This window comes from Gavia stellata, chromosome 23, assembly GCF_030936135.1.
Source record: "Gavia stellata isolate bGavSte3 chromosome 23, bGavSte3.hap2, whole genome shotgun sequence".
Taxonomy (NCBI): Eukaryota; Metazoa; Chordata; class Aves; order Gaviiformes; family Gaviidae; genus Gavia; species Gavia stellata.
In genome coordinates this window covers 8,708,183-8,724,996 of record NC_082616.1, presented here as the reverse complement: position 1 = coordinate 8,724,996, position 16,814 = coordinate 8,708,183, and the positions used below count along the sequence as shown (strand labels likewise).

The following is a 16,814-nucleotide window of genomic DNA, read 5'->3' as shown; positions in this document are numbered from 1 at the left end:
GGGGCGCCAGGCGGGCCGGCCCGCAGCCCAGGCAGCCCGCAGCCCAGGCAGCCCGCCCGGCGGCGGGGGCCGGGGGAGGCGGCCCCTTCAGCGGAAGAGGAGGGCTTTGCCCGCCGCCGCGGCGGGGGGGGCTCTGGGCGGGGAGCGGGGCGGCCTGACAGAGCCCTTCGGAGGGGCGGCAGCGGGCGCACGCCGAGGCCGCCCTCCTCCCTAACAGCCGCCGGTCCGTGAGCGAGACAGACGCGGCTTTGGCTTCGAGCGCCTGCAGGGAGGCGGTGGAGGGCTGGGGCTGGGGCTGGGCTCGGTCGCCGGTCTGCAGCCGCACCGCTTCCTCTCTGCGTCTGCATGCTGCCCGGGGCGATTTTTAGGTACCCCTTTGCACGGTTTTAGTTGGAACTCGTAGCTCTCCTTGACAAGCCCACATCTCTTACCCCCTCAAATTATTGAAGACTCTTCTCCTGTCTTGAAGTTCGTACTACAGATAAGCAATTACAGAAAAAGGGTAAACTAGGATCAGCAGGAACACCCTTCTACCTCTGCAGGGAGGCATTGATTGCTGGACCTATTTATTGTAGTGAATTACATTTGTATGTGAAGAAACATGAAAAGATGCCATCACACACAGTAGTTCTAAGTCTTGTCAAGAATTGGAAGTTTGTGATGGTGGGGAAGGAAAGCTTTAATCAACGGCAATACCTGAACTAAGAGAGATCACTGCTGGATGTCATCCTGGGGGGGTAAGGCATCATTTGTAACTTTAAACAGCCAATAAATAATTCATGCAGACCACTAATGCCTAGATCGATTGTCTCCATTATTTATTTTTAGTGTTTGAATTATTCCAAATGTTCTACTTAACTGTAAGTGATGGGAAGTACTTCAACAATAGCTGGTCAACAACGTGGTAGAAGTTTACTCAAAAGCTACAGCTCTGACCAATCATGAACAGAAATGCGAGTTACGAGACTCACAGAGACACTCTGGTCATCGCAGCATAGCAATAATGAAGATGAAAGGCTTAATTCAAAATTTCAGGTCAAGAATTAAAGTTGAAAAACTATGACCTGTAGCATGAAGAACAAATAACATCATTAACTCTAAGCAGGATTTTCCCGGTGGCTGCGAACCCTTCATCACAGCTCACCCTAGCCAAGTGACTCCAGCTCAGGCACCGAGATGCCGTGACACAACCAGGGGGGTACCCCATTTCTTCAGCTATTAATAGGTCTTAATGTATATTCTATGACTTGTTTCAGAAGAGTGTAATTTGCATTATTATAAAATAGTATACTTTGTGTCTTCTCAGCCAGTTTTGGGAGAACCCACTAATCTGGGGGCTGGGAGGGGTGTGTGTGGATTACTTAAGCTGTCCAGAAGTTTCACTCCTGGGGTGGTTCTGAGCAGAACGGGGAGTTACCACCACCATGGTGGAAGCCACCAGAAGAAGTTACAACTGTTTCAGCAATGCACCTGTTACCTAAAACCGCTTTTAAATGAAAAGCAAATGTAACCAAGTTTACCTTATTTCTAGCAAAATTACAAAGCAAAGACTTAGGTAGACTACTGCATGTTTATTGATAAACAGCATTTCCTTTTTGAAATCAGAATGTTTCTTTTAAATTAACGTGATAAAAGTACATAATAAGCCTTTGTGGACTTCAAGACAATTCACACAGGCGCTTTTGGTGAGGAAACCATATTTCCAGACTACGAGGAAGGAGCTCTAGGGAACGGTCCCCGCTTGCTTTATTCAGCTTACCGCGTGTTCACCTGTAAGGAAGAGTTCACACCATCAGGCATAAGAAGTCCCCAGGATATGTAACAATTACTTCTTCTCTGCTTAAAGATGCCGGTTTTTTAGTCGCTTTCTTAACTCCTTACTTTAAGGTACAGTATTTACAATGCATTTCATTTTCTTCCAACAAAAAAGAGTGAAAAAAGATCAAACAAAACATGATGCAGACACTACTCACTCACCACATCATCAATCTTAAGAATACTGCGCACAGTTTCCGTTGCAAGAGTCAATGCGCTCAAAGACACTAGCAGCGGCTGGACAACCAACTCCTCCAAGATGTTGGAAATGCCGCCCTACGAGAACAAGTAGCTTTTACTTAGTGCAAGTCAGACTGCAGACAGATGTAGCAGGTTCCTTTCAGTAGAATCCCGAGGACAGTCAGCTCTGAAGAGACTATCAAAGGGTTTGTGCTCTTCCGTCCTCAACAGGAGTATTATGGTACGCATCTTCTCCCCCCCGCCAGCACCTGACCTACCCAGTCAAAATTAGCCCAGAAAAAAGATAAACATAGTTATGCCAGCTTAAACATGGTGACGACTGACGAGAAGCTAGCCCACTGGCTAGCACGAGCACCTTCCACCGCAGATAATACTGATGGATCATTCTAAACGGGTCATTTTTGTAGCTGAAATAATGTTTTTGAAGAGAGAGAGGAAGTTTCTTGTCCTGTGGATACGGCATTTAATTATCTGCTGTTGTCAATGCTCAGGATAAGCTGTTAAAGCCTCAGAGAACGAGCTGTAATTTACCTCAACACTAATTTTAGTGAGAATACCGTTATGAGACACAAGCTTGCCCTCTCCCTAGTGTTTAGCCCTAATGCTAAGCATTTTCTTTTTAACACCCAAGTATTATTTTTAAGCTAAGCTACGCACACACAATTCCTTGTTACCTTTCTGACGTTAATGCCAGCTGTTTTCTCTCCTTGAGCATGTCTGTTTCGCAGCTCTGTTACCGTTGAAATAGGATTGAGACCCGCATTTTCAGCCAGGGTAGATGGTATGACTTCCAGGGCGTCTCCGTACGCACGGACACAGTACGAGTCCATACCCCTCAAAGTGCGAGCATACTCATTCAAGCGCAGTGCCAACTCTATCTCTGGTGCTCCGCCTCCTGCAATTAAAGCTCTGAAAACAGAAATTAAAAATAGAAACTCATTTTACATAAGCGCATAAATGATTAGCTTTCTGTATTATTAATAGAATAAATTATTCTAACCAAGCTGAGACATTACCTTTTCTTAACTAAGCATCTTATGACACAGAGGGCATCATGAATTGAACGCTCAGCTTCTTCTAGAACAAGTTTGTTGGATCCACGTACCACGATGGTTACAGTTTTTCCAGGGTTTGTGCAGCCCGTAATCTAAAAACATAAAACCAAATACAAAGACTGAAAAAAAAAAAAAAAGGTTCTGGACAAAAAGAGGCTTCAGTTGGTATCTGCAAGTTCTGTAACAGTACTGACGTCTGGCTAAGCAAAACCACTACACTTCAAGTCGGTGGCTACTCAGGGATTAGAAGTAGGTACTTGAATGTAGTAACTTCAGCAGTAAAAACATTAAAGTTAGCAGTTGTTATTAAAATAATTGGCAGATATTAAGTAGGTATTAACATTTTGTTACCCACCTTTATTAGTTTCCCAGAACCGTTCAAGTTGACCTCCTCTGCCAGCTCAGCAGACCCCAGCATATCAGGAGTAAACTGGTCAATATGAGCAACAGGCTTAGTTCCAATTGTCTGGAAAAACAATGGGAAAAAAGAAATCCAGAACTTGAACTGCACAGTCAGCAAGCATACTGCATAACGTTCTTCTGCATATTACAGTAACATGCAAGGCTATGGCTTTTACATCTGTCCCGAATCTTCTGGAAATGTGACTGCTCAACAGAACACGAATGGTTTTTAGGGAAATGTCTGCTCTCACATTACAGTCAGAACATGAGACTTGTGAAAGTGTCATAATAAACTGGCACTGGCTGGGTCCTTAAGTTTTGGGGTAGACTTTAAACACTGCTGCTACTTTAACAGCCATTTCTATAACTCACTTTACCTTACATATAAACTCAATGTCATCTCTTTCAATGTCTTTAACCACCATGATCTTCATTTTGTTCAGAAAGTGGAGGGCCAGGTCGCTAAGAGCATCCCTAAAAACAAGAGGGAAGTAGTCAGTCCACAGTGCTATTTTAGTAACCCGCTCATACTAGCCAGTTGCATGCTTCCGATCAGCAGTGCTGAAATTCTTCAGGCTACAACGTAGGGATGTCGTTAAACTCAAAATATAGACAACCCTCGTGCTTTCTAAAGGTACGGTCACTGTTACAGCCAGTCTGACACTCTGCCAAGTCTGACTGTTAGTATTTGCCTTCAATTTTCCGGGTGTTCCAAACAATTCCACTTGTTCCCCCAAACACACACACTAAGCCAGTAAATGGGTATTAACATACCGCAGAATAGACTTCTGAATCAGCAACACGTTGCATCCAGCCTTCTTAATTTGCTTAACTAAATTTAGAATGTAGGCTCTCTCTTCACGCAGTACTCTGTCCATTTGAGCATAATCAGAAACAACTATTTGGTTGTCCATCTATTTAAAAAAAAAAAAAAAAAGAAAAAAGAGAAAAGCAAGTATTATGAACAACTGCTGACTTTAAAAGCCAAGATGTTCCATATTCTTTAAGTGAGGAGCCTGTAATTCAAAGCAAATAAGCATGACAGTGAAATATATCTTACTAGAGATTGTTTAAATGATGAGAAATACTGGACTTCTAAACTATTTTCTTTCTTATATCAACTCTAAGTTCTTTAAAAGTTACGAGTAGCTATGCATTACCCAGCAGACCTTCATTATAGCTCTGGAAGAGAACTGACATCACAACACCTTAAAAAAAAAGGTGTTACCATTGCGTTTACCTCTCCCCCAAGTACTACAGCATATGTTTTCACTCTAGTCACAGTTTAACTTACGTCTGTCTTTGGAGCAGACAAGCAGAACTGAATGAGACCAATTTTAGCTTTTTCCACTCTGGTTACACCGGTATTTGCCACCTTCTGAGTCAGGACTAGTCCTTCAACCAGTTCGCAATCATCAATTGTGCCTCTGGAAACAAAACCAATCCATGACTCTAGTACTTTGGGAAGCAGATTTCACAGAGACAAAATTAGTCTAGTTACAAATTGGTTCTTACCCCAACTTCTTAACAATTTTAATATCTCTGAGGTCCACACTGCTAGCTGTAGTTGGGTCAATCACCTTCATCACTGCGTCCACGCTCATTGGAGAAAGTAAACTAGAATACTGACACACAACCTAAGGGATTTAATAGTAAAGAAAGAAAAATGGTGAGAGATTTAACACTGATAAACAGTAATTTCAAAATAATAGTCATTGCATTTCAGTGTCTGACTTCTGAATTTTGAAACAAAGCTCGTTTTCCCTCCCTGTCCATCAACCAGATGTCTTAACATGCTATCTTCTTAACCGCTACTCTGTTTAAAGGAAAGAGCAGGTATGTTGGTTGGAAAACCTATGCTTAGGGACTTACAGAAGAAACCTGACTTTCTCTTTCTTAAGACTCTTAAAGTAAGACTTTTGAGAGCTTCCCAGATTATTCTGCTGGAAGGGAAACTAGCACACTTCGCCAGATTTCAATGCTGTTTTAGGAGTTTCTGCCACACGAACAAGAACTGCCTACACAAACTGTTGGCAAAAGCTGTCAGTCTCCCACCTGATTTTCCTGTTGCTGTTTTCAGTTGAAGCTTGTTTTACATTTACAGTCAACATCTAAGATCACTAAGTATTTCAGACTGAAATTCAGTCTGAGTGCTTCAATTTAATCTGAATCAACCACGGCTTTCTGAAAAGTCAAAGAGAAGGTAGCCAATGTCTGAAAACCAACTAGATTTGTGGTGTGCGGGGCATTCTTAGCAGCACGGACAGTAGCTGAAGGAAGGCTCAGCTAGTCTGGAGGCACAAAGTTCAAGTATCAGTCGCACCTTTGAATTCAGCGAAGTAGTCGCGCTATTCAGCAAGGTTTCCCTGTCACTCAGTTCAACCGGCTGCGCCATGTTGGTCAATACTTCAATACCTTTATCCAAAGCTTTCTGGAATGACTCTGAAATGATGGTGGGGTGAATTCCTGTGGATAGTATAGAAAGGTCGTTAGACAGTCATGCTTTCAAACCAATGGTTTTTTGTTGGTTTTTTCCTCACCTCCTCTTTCCATTTTAAGATTAGAGAGACTCTCACATCAGAATAAGTTGAAGACATTTTAGCAAAATGTGTTCTTTCTGAGTATTTGACCTCCGTTATTACTTTCCTCTGTTAAAGCTGAGGAAAAAAGCTGTAATGTTCCTAATAATTTGTCCTCACAGACAAGCACGGCACATTTCCCTGCAATGTCTGACATACTTTCTCAAAGCTTTGTTTTTCCTTGGCATTCTTAAAGCTGCTGCTGTTTAGGTGATACCAGTGAGGAGCCTGACAGCGATTTTATTTCAGATTTTCAAAGACTGTTTTCCCACAGTGGTGTATGAAGTTCCTCGATTTCTCTGGAGCGTGTGATATATCCTTTATCTTTTCAAAGCAGGCAGCTTATGGGCAAACATTAGACAGGCACCTTCTAACTATCTCTTATGGTGGAGGATGCCAGGCTGCTGGTCCAGTGCCGGGAAAGGAAGTAAACACAAGCGAACCGTTGGCAGGGGCCAGGAAGAGGACAACAAGCAAAATGGTGTAGATCGAGATGAGGCAAGCGTAAGCAAACCGCTATAAAGTCCCGGTCTGAGACAGAAAAGAACTCTGCAGGTCCAATCATCCTTGCTCTATTTCCAGTGCAGACAGAAGCCAAATTGTTACCTGGCTGGGCAGCTAAAAAAACTCCTGAACTGCGTGGAAACAGACTGGAAGAGAATGTCCTGAGCTAATGGAACAGAACGTACATTTGCTATCGTGTTCCATAATTCATGTCTTTTCCTGAGCAGGCTCTCTCAAGGTCCCCACACTGTAAGTGATGGGAGGTGATAAATCTGCAGAGTATAGAAAAACTGTAGAACCACTGGTTCCAAATTTCATTTATACCTTCTCAGGCTATCTCTCTGTCCACGACAGACATAGAAGTATAATCAAGGTGAGTTTTTACATGGCAGCATTCACCACATCATAGTGCCTAGCACTATTTCCTGTATCGACAGCAATGCATTCAACTCAAAGTAAAAAGCTAAACAGATTTTTACTCGAAAGTGGGACACGAGTGAAACCTGAATGTGAAAACTTGAGTCACCTTTCACATTTAAACTGGAAACAGCTACTTTAAGCTTCATTATACACATGCAAGCAGAGAAAGCACTTAACTACCTCCAGTCATGTTTTTGCATTAAATATGTTTATATTTACCTTTCTGAAGAAGTCTGGAACAGGCATCCAAAAGAGCTCCAGCAATGACAACAACAGATGTAGTGCCATCACCAGCTTCAATATCTTGTGCTTTTGACAGCTCTACCAACTAAACAACAAATTATGGCAAAAGTTTTTATATAATGCTACTTAATTGCAAACACTGACACACACAAAAAAAGAGATACATTCAAGAATGCAGCACTACCGAAATCAACCTTAGTGTCAGGACTAATCACACCTTGTCAAATTTGGAGTTGGTACCTTTGGCACCTTGCTTTCCATACGTGTACACCTGTTTGGCGAAGTACAATTAGTGTGAAAGAAATCATTTCCAGAAGTCAGGAAGCTTTTCTCCCAAGCTTAAAACTGATCACACCTACTTAACAGGTCTACCTTCTCCTTTCCTGGAGAAGGGTCACAGGAAGCTCATTTCCACCTCCAACCACAATCAAACCTAAGAGCTCTACATTTAACTTCTCAAAAGACCAGGCTACTGCATCCTCGGACCACCTGACCATAATGGAATTCATTCTCTTCTTTCATTCTCTTCTGTCCTAGCAGTTTAGGACATCACTGACTTTTTTCTTAGATGAGAGAAGGCGATTTGGGCTAGATTCTTTTATGTCTTAGAACATGTCCAGAGGGACTGTGCGTAAGGAATACCGGATAAGAAATAAGGACTCTGAACTCTTCAGCACATCTTACAATCAAAATAAATAGTCCTAGAGCACACTGTGCAAAACTTCTTGCTCTGTCACTGGTGAGTAATGCTCTTCAAATCCACATGAAATGTTACTACAGTTTTTTGTCCCACAAATTAAGCTCTAACACATACCATCGTCTGAGCAATGGGAAAAAAAAAAAACACCCTTACCATTTTGGCTGCAGGGTGCAGAACCTGCATTTGTTTCAGAATAGTAGCACCATCATTAGTGATTGTCACATCTCCTTTAGCATCCTGAATCTGAGAAGGAAGAGGAGAAACATAGTTCTGATCAGTAACTACAAATCTTCAATTTAATTTGATGCTCAATGTAAGGTATTGTTCCTGACAACATTATTTCTCAAACTGAGGTATGCATTTAGTTCACACTTTCCCTTAAATAAATGAAACTTGGAAAAGAATTTCAAGGCAAAAGATGGTATCCTATATAAAACACGATGACTTTAGGGTATCTGCAGTAAGCTTAAGGTTTTAAAAATTTAAGTATAAGGTTTACCATTTTATCCATTCCCTTTGGTCCAAGGCTTGTTCTAATTGCATCGGCAACAGCTAGGAAGAGAAAAAAATACGTATGCAAGCTGATCTAAAGAACTACAAGCATTCACTCCACCATTCTAAGCATTTCTTCTGAAAAGAAAGCATCTCCCAGTGTTAAACAGCTCCCAGTTATTTTGCCAGCACTAAATCCTTAATGGTAGAATGATATAAAACGTTGCAATATCAGGACCTATTTCCATAACTCTTGTTTTAAACAATTAACGTCCGATCGCTTCATTACAGCCATTTTAAAATTGAGTAATAACATGGAAATACATGCCAAGAAATCCGACCCAGGCTTGTGTCAAATACCAAATATAACGTCCCCCAACACGCGGCGGCCCCATCCCCGGCAGTCTCCTGCCATTACAGACGGCAAGAACGCCTCCTGCCAACACAAACCCGAGCTCGGCTGGCAGGGGGAGACGAGGGGACCCTCTGCACCTGAACTGCCGCAGCAGAGCAGGGCCACGCACGTTCCGCCCTCCAGCCTCCCCACGGGAAGGCATCGCCCCCCCGCGCCGGTACACACGAAGGGACGAACCTCCGCGGGGCGCGGGGCCCCCTCGCAAAGGGGAGGGAGCGAACCCGCGCCGCCCCCCCCACCAGGGCTGCCGGTGGGCCCGGCCCGGCCCCGAGCGGCGGGCGGGGGGAGGCCGGTGCCCGCCTCCCCTCAGCACAATGCGGGCGCGGAGCGCTCCCGCCTCCCCCGCGGCCGCCGCGCCTCACCTCACCTTTGCCAGCGGAGATGTTGCTGAAGCGGATCTGGGAGGGCTTGTCCCGGTCCTGGTAGGTGCCCTTGGCCCGGCTCCCCGCGCCGCCGTGGGCTTTGGCCCCTGTATTCTCCGGCATCGTGGCTCGCCGCCGATGGACACGGATGGGCCCCGCGCTCACGGCCGCCCCGCTGAGAACCTTCCAGAACGCACCGCCGCCCCCCGCCACCAGCAGGACGCGCCCGGGTCCTTCCGGCCGGCGCCACGCGTGACGTCACGCGGAGGGGCTGCCCGCTGCGCGCCTGCTCCCCGGCAACCCAGAAGGGAATCCCCTGCCTGCCGGCGAACGGCAAGGACACCTAAAGGAACCCGCTGCCGCTTCTAGAATGAGCCGCGCGGGGGCCTCGGGAGGTTTCCCGCCTAGCGGGGCGGGGCGGGGCTCCCGGGGCGGCGCTGCGCCAATGGCGCGGCTGGGCCCGCCCCGCGCGGCCGCCGCCGCCGCTGGGGGGCGGAGGGGCGCGGCCGGGGTGAAACGTTAAGGCGGGACGTGCGCTGTGGGCGCCGCTCTAAGGTGGGGGGTCGGGGTCTGCCTGTGCCCCTCAGCCCGGGCGGCCTCTCCTCCGCCTGCCCCTCAGGGCAGCCGCGGCACAGAGGCTCTGGAGAGCAGGGGAACGGAGGGGTACGTGGGGTTCTTTGCCCCTGAAACGGCTGGTGGAAGGGTCCCGCTGGCAGGGTGGCCTCTGTGAGGGAAGGTGTTACCTGAGGGCGTCTGGGGTTGTGGGGAGGGATTGCTTTCCTTCCTTTATGACCACAAAATCACTCGGTTAGTCTTACCTGTCCCTGCATGGCCTGTGTGAAATTCAGCTGCGCAGCTGTGTTGGAAACATTTGACAGGTGGCTGTTGCAAAGCAGTTGGTGTTGGTGCCACGTAAACCACCGGCCGTGGTGGGGGTACGGCTATAGCTGTGCCTTGTCCTTCCTGCCCCGATCCCAGGGTAGGCAGGCCTCGGCCTTCCCCTTTGTTTGTCCCAGTGTGGTATCTTGCAGGTTTTTCCCTGCTAAAACCAAGACCTGTTGTGCCATCCCAGCTGTTTTAAGTAGGTTTTGAGCACCTGTTTTCTTATGTTTTGCAGAACCTGTTACCAAAAAGGATTTTAAGTAGCAGCTTTATTGCAAGTGAAGTTAGACAGACTTGAATTACAGGAAAAGAACAGAAACAATGTGTATTTTCTTGTAACACCCCGATCTTCCCATGTGTCTGAGGGACTCTTACTTCAGCTTGTACCGCTATTGTAAAAAGGTAGGCTTTATTACCAACAAAAATAATGCTAGAGTTGAAAGATAGCTTATACCTCTTAGGATGATCTTGCCTCAACTACTGTATTGATGTAAGAAGCTTCTGTACACCTGTATTTTTTAGGATTTCTGTATAGCTGTTTAAATTACTTTCTTCACCTTGAACAGAACACAAACATTATACGGTTTAGAAGCAAAGCACATATTTGAATCCACAAAGTGAATTAATTTTGTGCTGTGTTCAAAGTAAGACACAGCAGCTCAAAAGAGCTGTGAGTAAAAGACAAACACCCAAGTAATATCTAAACCATATAATTTTTACGGCATATCTCTTTCTGACTGTATGTGAAAAGTCAGGATTTATAATGTGGCAATGCCAGTAAAGTGCTCCCCTGTAGAGACGCTTATGCAAGAAATGTGTCCCTGCACTAGTAAGGTGCTGCTGATGTAAGACAGTGTGTTGTGACAAACGGGCGAAGGATGTGAGCTCTTCAGCTTGTTTTCCGTTTCCAAGTATCTGCATCAGGAGCTCATTGCAAGTGAAACGTGTCCTCATGGTGAGCAGTTTTCTAGTGCCAGCAACAGCTTTGTATGGTGATGCAGAAAAATCAAGCCTTTGGACAGTTCTGTTGTCAGAAAAAAAAGTAGGAAAAAAAAAAAACCCCATCATCACGTGATTTCATCATCTCTCAACCGTTTTTTAATAGTTGCTTTTGAATTTTTTCTCTGGATTTTTGCACCATTGAAACATAGATAACTGCTTTTTGTTGAAGACTTTATAGAGAAAAGGTGTTGGAAGGAAATGGTCTTTGCCTTTTTACATTCAATTGTTAACAGGCAGAGAAGAAAACAGTTTTAAGTATAAAATTATATATATATATATATAGGTCACGGGCAGAGGAAAGGTCTACTAGTAAAGAGCCTTGACCTGGTTTATATCACCTTCAAAATCGTCAGAAATGCGTCCTAAATGACCGAGATCATTGGAGTCTCTGACCCTGATCTTAAAGTACATCAATCAGTGATAGCAACAGTGCTAAATCCTGGACATTTAACACTAATGCAATGTTAAAGCTAGAATTAGTAGAGAGCCAAGCTTTTAAAAGAGCTATTGAGGAATATTTAGGTTGTTGTAGCTTGTCGCCTCAGGTTAGGGATCATTTAGAGTTTGTTGTGGTATCACAGGAGGTTCCTGGTTTCTCCTGGATGTGTATAATGAGTGGTATAGCTACATTTAAGGGTATTGTGTAAATTTGGGCAGTGACAGACACCGCTTCTCTGGTGCTGAACTGGGCTTTGGGTTTGGTTATGCCAGAGAGTGGCACAAAGAACCTGATTTTCTGGCAGGAAAAGACAGATAGATAGTGTGCTATTAGTGCGCTAGAGTTAGGAGCAAGGGTTTTTTCAGGATTTTGAAGGAAAGGAAGGTTAGAACCGAAGCTGTCACAGCCACCTTGTTATACATAGCTCTGTGTCTGGCAAAAACAGCACCTCTAGTGTTAAGAATAATTTGGGGTTGGAGTTTGTTCCATTGCTGGGTGGAGAGCCTGGTTTTTTACTTGGTACGTAACAAGCTGCTGAGCTAAGTTTAGGGCTGCTGTGGTTAGCGGCTACCTTCTTACTAATAATTTTGGTCTGGCAGGGTTGCTTCTCTAGATCTGGGCTTCAGGGCAGAGTTAGGATTAAAGGTTTTGTAAGCCTTAGTCTGTGCGATCAAGTTTGTACTGGATTTAAAAGGAGTTGTCTGGCTAATTTAAAGGCTGTTGTCATCCACTATCACCTCCATCTGCCTCTTTCAGTGTCCAACAGAAACTCCTTGGCTGGAGTTTGGTTTGATCTTTGGTCATTGCAGGTTTTAAGGTGTCACTGGCTGGAGACTGACCAGGAGTGCGCACTGTGTTTTATTACTTGTTTTGTGTCTGCTATCTGTAATTTAGATGACCAGATATGTAGGACTATCAAGCTGTTGTTTTGTTTAGGGCTTTGGCTACTACTCAGTTTTTTGCTTCATTCTATGTGAAATAGAGATTATTTTTTCTTTTTCCTAGTGCGTATTTAGGGGCAGCCTTATGGTTAGGCTTCGTCCTGCAATGTCCCATTGACCTGCGTGTTGGTTGTTAATGCTGATCCAGGCAGAGGGTGGTGGAGAGACGTTTCTTAGGTATTCATAATTTGGTGTTGCTTGTGGGAGAGTTATCTGCGATGGCATAACATCGATCAGACTTGCTGTTGAAGTTCAACTTCATGTCAGGGTGAAAGTTGAGGGGTTTTTTCAGACAGCAGACCCAAAGGACCAAATTTGTCTTTGGGTCATGTTTAGAGCCAACCCTCACAGAAGCCTTCCAGACTTGTTTTAGAGCTGAGTTGCCTGCACATTATATTGTTTTTCTTACCCTTGTATCATCATTTCTGGCTGTTCTGACCTTTTCCAGCATTTCCAAGGAGCAGTGAGATGATAACAAATCATACAGAAAACAGCCACACACATGATCCTGGCGTTGTAATATTTTTTTTAGCTTAGCTTCCTGAAAAAATGAGATTTGTGCTCTTAGTACTCTGTCTTTCAAATAGGACTTGGACCTATAGCCAGTTTTGACTAAATGTGGTAGAAACTGCATTTTCTGGCTTTGTGTAAATAGGCAGCTGCACAGAGAAGAGAGGTTTTTAGTTAAAGGCACACTGAGGACAGAGCTCAGTCCTTCTGGGGTATTCGTTGGTGGCACAATGTTTCTGTGGCTTTCAAAGTTTTATTTTACTCAGGCAGAGGCAATGAACCGCTATCAACATGAAACTGTTGTACAAGGTGCTTGTGATTCCAGGGAGATCACGTCACCTCTCTGTCTCTTGATTCTTCTTCTCCAACTATTTCTAGTCTGGTGCAGTTAGATGATAAAGTTTTTTTACTAGCTGTTTGTGCAGCATCTTGTCAAATGGAGTCCTAATATCAAGTGGACCTTGCTAGTTCTACTGTGATATGAACAACATGAACAACCTTCACAGCGTAAATGTCGTCAGTGGACACCTAATCATGTAATTAGGCCAAAACAGGGCTTCTAGGAATATTTGCATCTCTGTCCTTTTTACAAGATGAAAAAAACCTGGGACCTGCATCTTTACTACTTACTACATTTTGCATATGGGCAGATCAACTGTATGTATCAGTGGGCCCAGAGCACTGATCTGCTCGTGTACCAAGTAACTAAATAGGGTCTTTTTTCTTTTTTCCTGGAGACAACTTGCTGAGTATTCTCAAGGCAGTAGTGATGACAGCATAATGAATGATTGCCAAAGAGAGGGTGACATCATTTCACTTAATGGCCTTAGATAAGTTATTAAGTACCATTACTTAATCATGCTCTGATAAGAGCTAGTAGCTTCTAAACATTTAATAAATGCAATACTCATGCCTTCCCAGCAAAAAATACTTTGCACAGCAAGTAGATTTTAATTTTTCAGAGAAGAAGAAAGTCTCTACCTAGTGCTGAGTGTGTGACTTTTTCTCTTCTGTCTGGAGTTTCATCCCAGAAGTTACTGCTCTTGGTGTCTGAGTGCTGTGCCCTGGTTAGAGCCTGCAGGAGCTGCCAGCCCTGTGCCCGCCTGCATGGCAGGGATAGCCGCATCGCTGCTTCCACCTTCTGGAGGAGACAGTGAACGAGGGATCCTGGGCTTTATGGATTTTTCTTTGGATTCTTTCACTTGATTTCTTTTGATTTTCTTCGGTTCTCTCCTGTTCTGGGTGTATCCAACAGACTATTTATTGTGAAGACTTTTTGTCCCTTTTCTCACACTCCCTCCATTTCTTGTTAGTATTTTCTGAGGTTTTTTCCTCCCTTACGCTCCCTTTAAAAACAATGTAACCTGAGAGTCATGGTAAGCAGTTGAAAAGACTGCTCACCCATTAAAGGAGGTTGCAATAATGAGAATAAATACTGTGGTAGTATGTCAGGAAATACACAAAGTGCCATACAAGTATTATCTTCTTACATGTACTAGTAGGTAACATAATCCAGCACTGAAGTGTGAGGATTAGGTAGCAGCACAAAATACAATGCTGCACTGTGATTTGGAAGAGAAGAAAAATACCCTGTTTATGGTGATTTTAGTCTACTAAGACACTGGAGTAAACACTGCTGATCCTGTGAAGAATTTGCTATAAGGGATTCCTATGGATTCAGACCTTTTTTTGGAAGACTGTACTTTAAAGGTAGCTACACTGTCAATGTACTCTTAAAAACGTGTTGTGGCATGGGAAATGTCAGCTTGAAGTTATGGGTTGGTCAAGTCTAGCAGTGAAAATGGAGATGATTTATTTCATGCTTCGTTGGCAGCCCCTGACTCTTCAGAGGTGCTGTAGCTGGAGCGTGCAAAAACCTACATTTTGCATACGGGCAGATCAACTGTATGTATCATTGGGGCCAGAGCACTGATCTGCTTGTGTACTGAGTAACTAGATGCTGCAGAGGTACTGCATCCGGCTGGACATGCTGCATGGGTACTGAGGAATGGCTCTGTGCACGGCCCGACCATCTGCCCGGGGCTATACAAGTTGCCACTGTGCTCTGGACCTAGAAAATCCAGAAGCATCAGTTGAATCATCAGTGGTTTTTAAAGCAGATAAGAATTACGTAGAAGATCCTCATCCAATTATTGTAATATTCCACAGTAATATTATATGCAAAATGAAATTCAAAATATCAGATAATGTAAACATGCTTAACTGTTACTGATCTTCACGTGTGCTGAATCAAAAAACCAACCAATTCTTGACTTTTTTTTCTGTAAGTGCAATGAATGTGATCTGATCTCTGTTTCCAAAATCTACAATGTTTATAAAAAAACCTTATTGTGCTTGTAGACCGAGTTACCAGTTTTAGGTTTCCCAGATAGTAATCCCCTTCTTGCTCTTAAGAAAAATTTTACATTTTTCCTTATCAGTGTCAAGTTGACAGAGAAGTTCCTGGACATAAGGCTACAACAAGAATTAGAGACAGGGACAGATAAGCTGCTGAATAACAGTCTATGGGACTGGGACTGCTGCTACTGTTAATCCTTAGCACTTCTGCTTTCTTTCCCTTCAAATGTTAATAGGTGAGCACGTGGGTAGTGTAAGTTAGTGAGCCTTGGTCTATAGGGTGCAGGATGAAGTTCTTTGAAAGGATGAGTATTTCCATGTGGGAGAGTACCTGGGGAGATGATACCACCCTCTCCCTCTAGATGACAGCAGAACACCAGCCTTGCTGTAAGGGATTGTTTCCTGAATGTATTTCAAAAGAATATTGTTATTTGTTGTCCTGCTCGATTACTTTTAAAGAGGTTGGAATTACTGTTGTAATATATTGCCCTGCTTCAGAACAAACTGCATACTTTGGACAGCTGATAAAAAGAAAAGCACCAGGAGTTTAAACATGTTCTTTTATGAATATCTATTTCCGCAAACACAAAACGTGTTCGCACCTGTGATAAATATCTCTGTATTTCACAGGTAAAGTGCGAATCAGATGCTTCTTGACAAGCAAGATCCTGAACCCTCAGAGGCATCCTCGTTTCTAACACCACATGAATGCGTTTTTCTGGAGATCGCTGCGGAGCAGTGCTTCTGTGCCAGCGCAGTGCTTGCGGAGTGAGCATGGTGGTTTGACTTTTGCCTCCTTCCACGAAGAGGCTGATAAAGCCAGTGGTATGATGTGAGCTGCCTGCCTTGGGCTGCATCGTCTCCCAGCAGGCCCATTAAATGCCTCTCACGTGTCTGGCCAGGGACAACTCTCAAAAGCAGGCTCCCTTCTGTCAGCGAGGTGGATCAGGCTGAAGCGCCTCATCCTGCTGCTCTGGGCTTTCCCACCTACCCGCTTCTGCTACCCCGGACGGGGCTCTCGGTGACTGCTTCTCTAAATGGCATTTGTTGCACCGAAGACAAGGTGGTCCCTCTCTGTTCCCTCACAGCCAGCAAGGCCTCTGCCTGCATGGGTTCTGGCCCTTAGGGAGCTGCTTTTTTTTCTGTATGGAGGCCTTTTCAGGGATCAGCTCCTTTTCCCAGCGTGTTTCTGCTGGGAGACTCCATGAGACTCAGTGACTGATTTTCAAATGCTGAGTTAGAGACGGAGCAGCATGCACTTCTGCCATGACACCCAGGGGATGCACCCACATGCACTGTTGGCTATTTTGGACATCCTTTGTTTGAACTTGGTCCTGTAGAAAGAAGAAAAACATTGAAAAGTGAATGGAGAAGGTTCTTAGGAATGCCGATAACAATTTCTTCTGAGGAAGAAAAGCCAGAAAAAAAAAATACACAAGCTCTTCAAAAACCATATTTAAATGCTCTCAGCGTTTCCCCCAAGTGATCTTCCTC

General features: G+C 44.3%; 1 protein-coding gene across 1 annotated transcript; it reads right to left on the bottom strand.

The window, feature by feature from the left end:
* Nucleotides 1-1,556: 1,556 nt before the first annotated feature.
* Nucleotides 1,557-9,375, bottom strand: CCT4 (chaperonin containing TCP1 subunit 4). The gene is made up of 14 exons (XM_059828529.1): nt 9,194-9,375; nt 8,419-8,471; nt 8,073-8,162; nt 7,196-7,304; nt 5,797-5,939; nt 4,989-5,110; nt 4,768-4,900; nt 4,248-4,387; nt 3,851-3,947; nt 3,427-3,537; nt 3,033-3,163; nt 2,691-2,925; nt 1,978-2,091; nt 1,557-1,770 (listed from the first exon to the last, which is right to left on the bottom strand). The coding sequence occupies exons 1-14, from the start codon at nt 9,309-9,311 to the stop codon at nt 1,756-1,758; spliced, it is 1,611 nt and encodes a 536-aa protein (XP_059684512.1). The 5' UTR covers nt 9,312-9,375; the 3' UTR covers nt 1,557-1,755.
* Nucleotides 9,376-16,814: the final 7,439 nt, after the last annotated feature.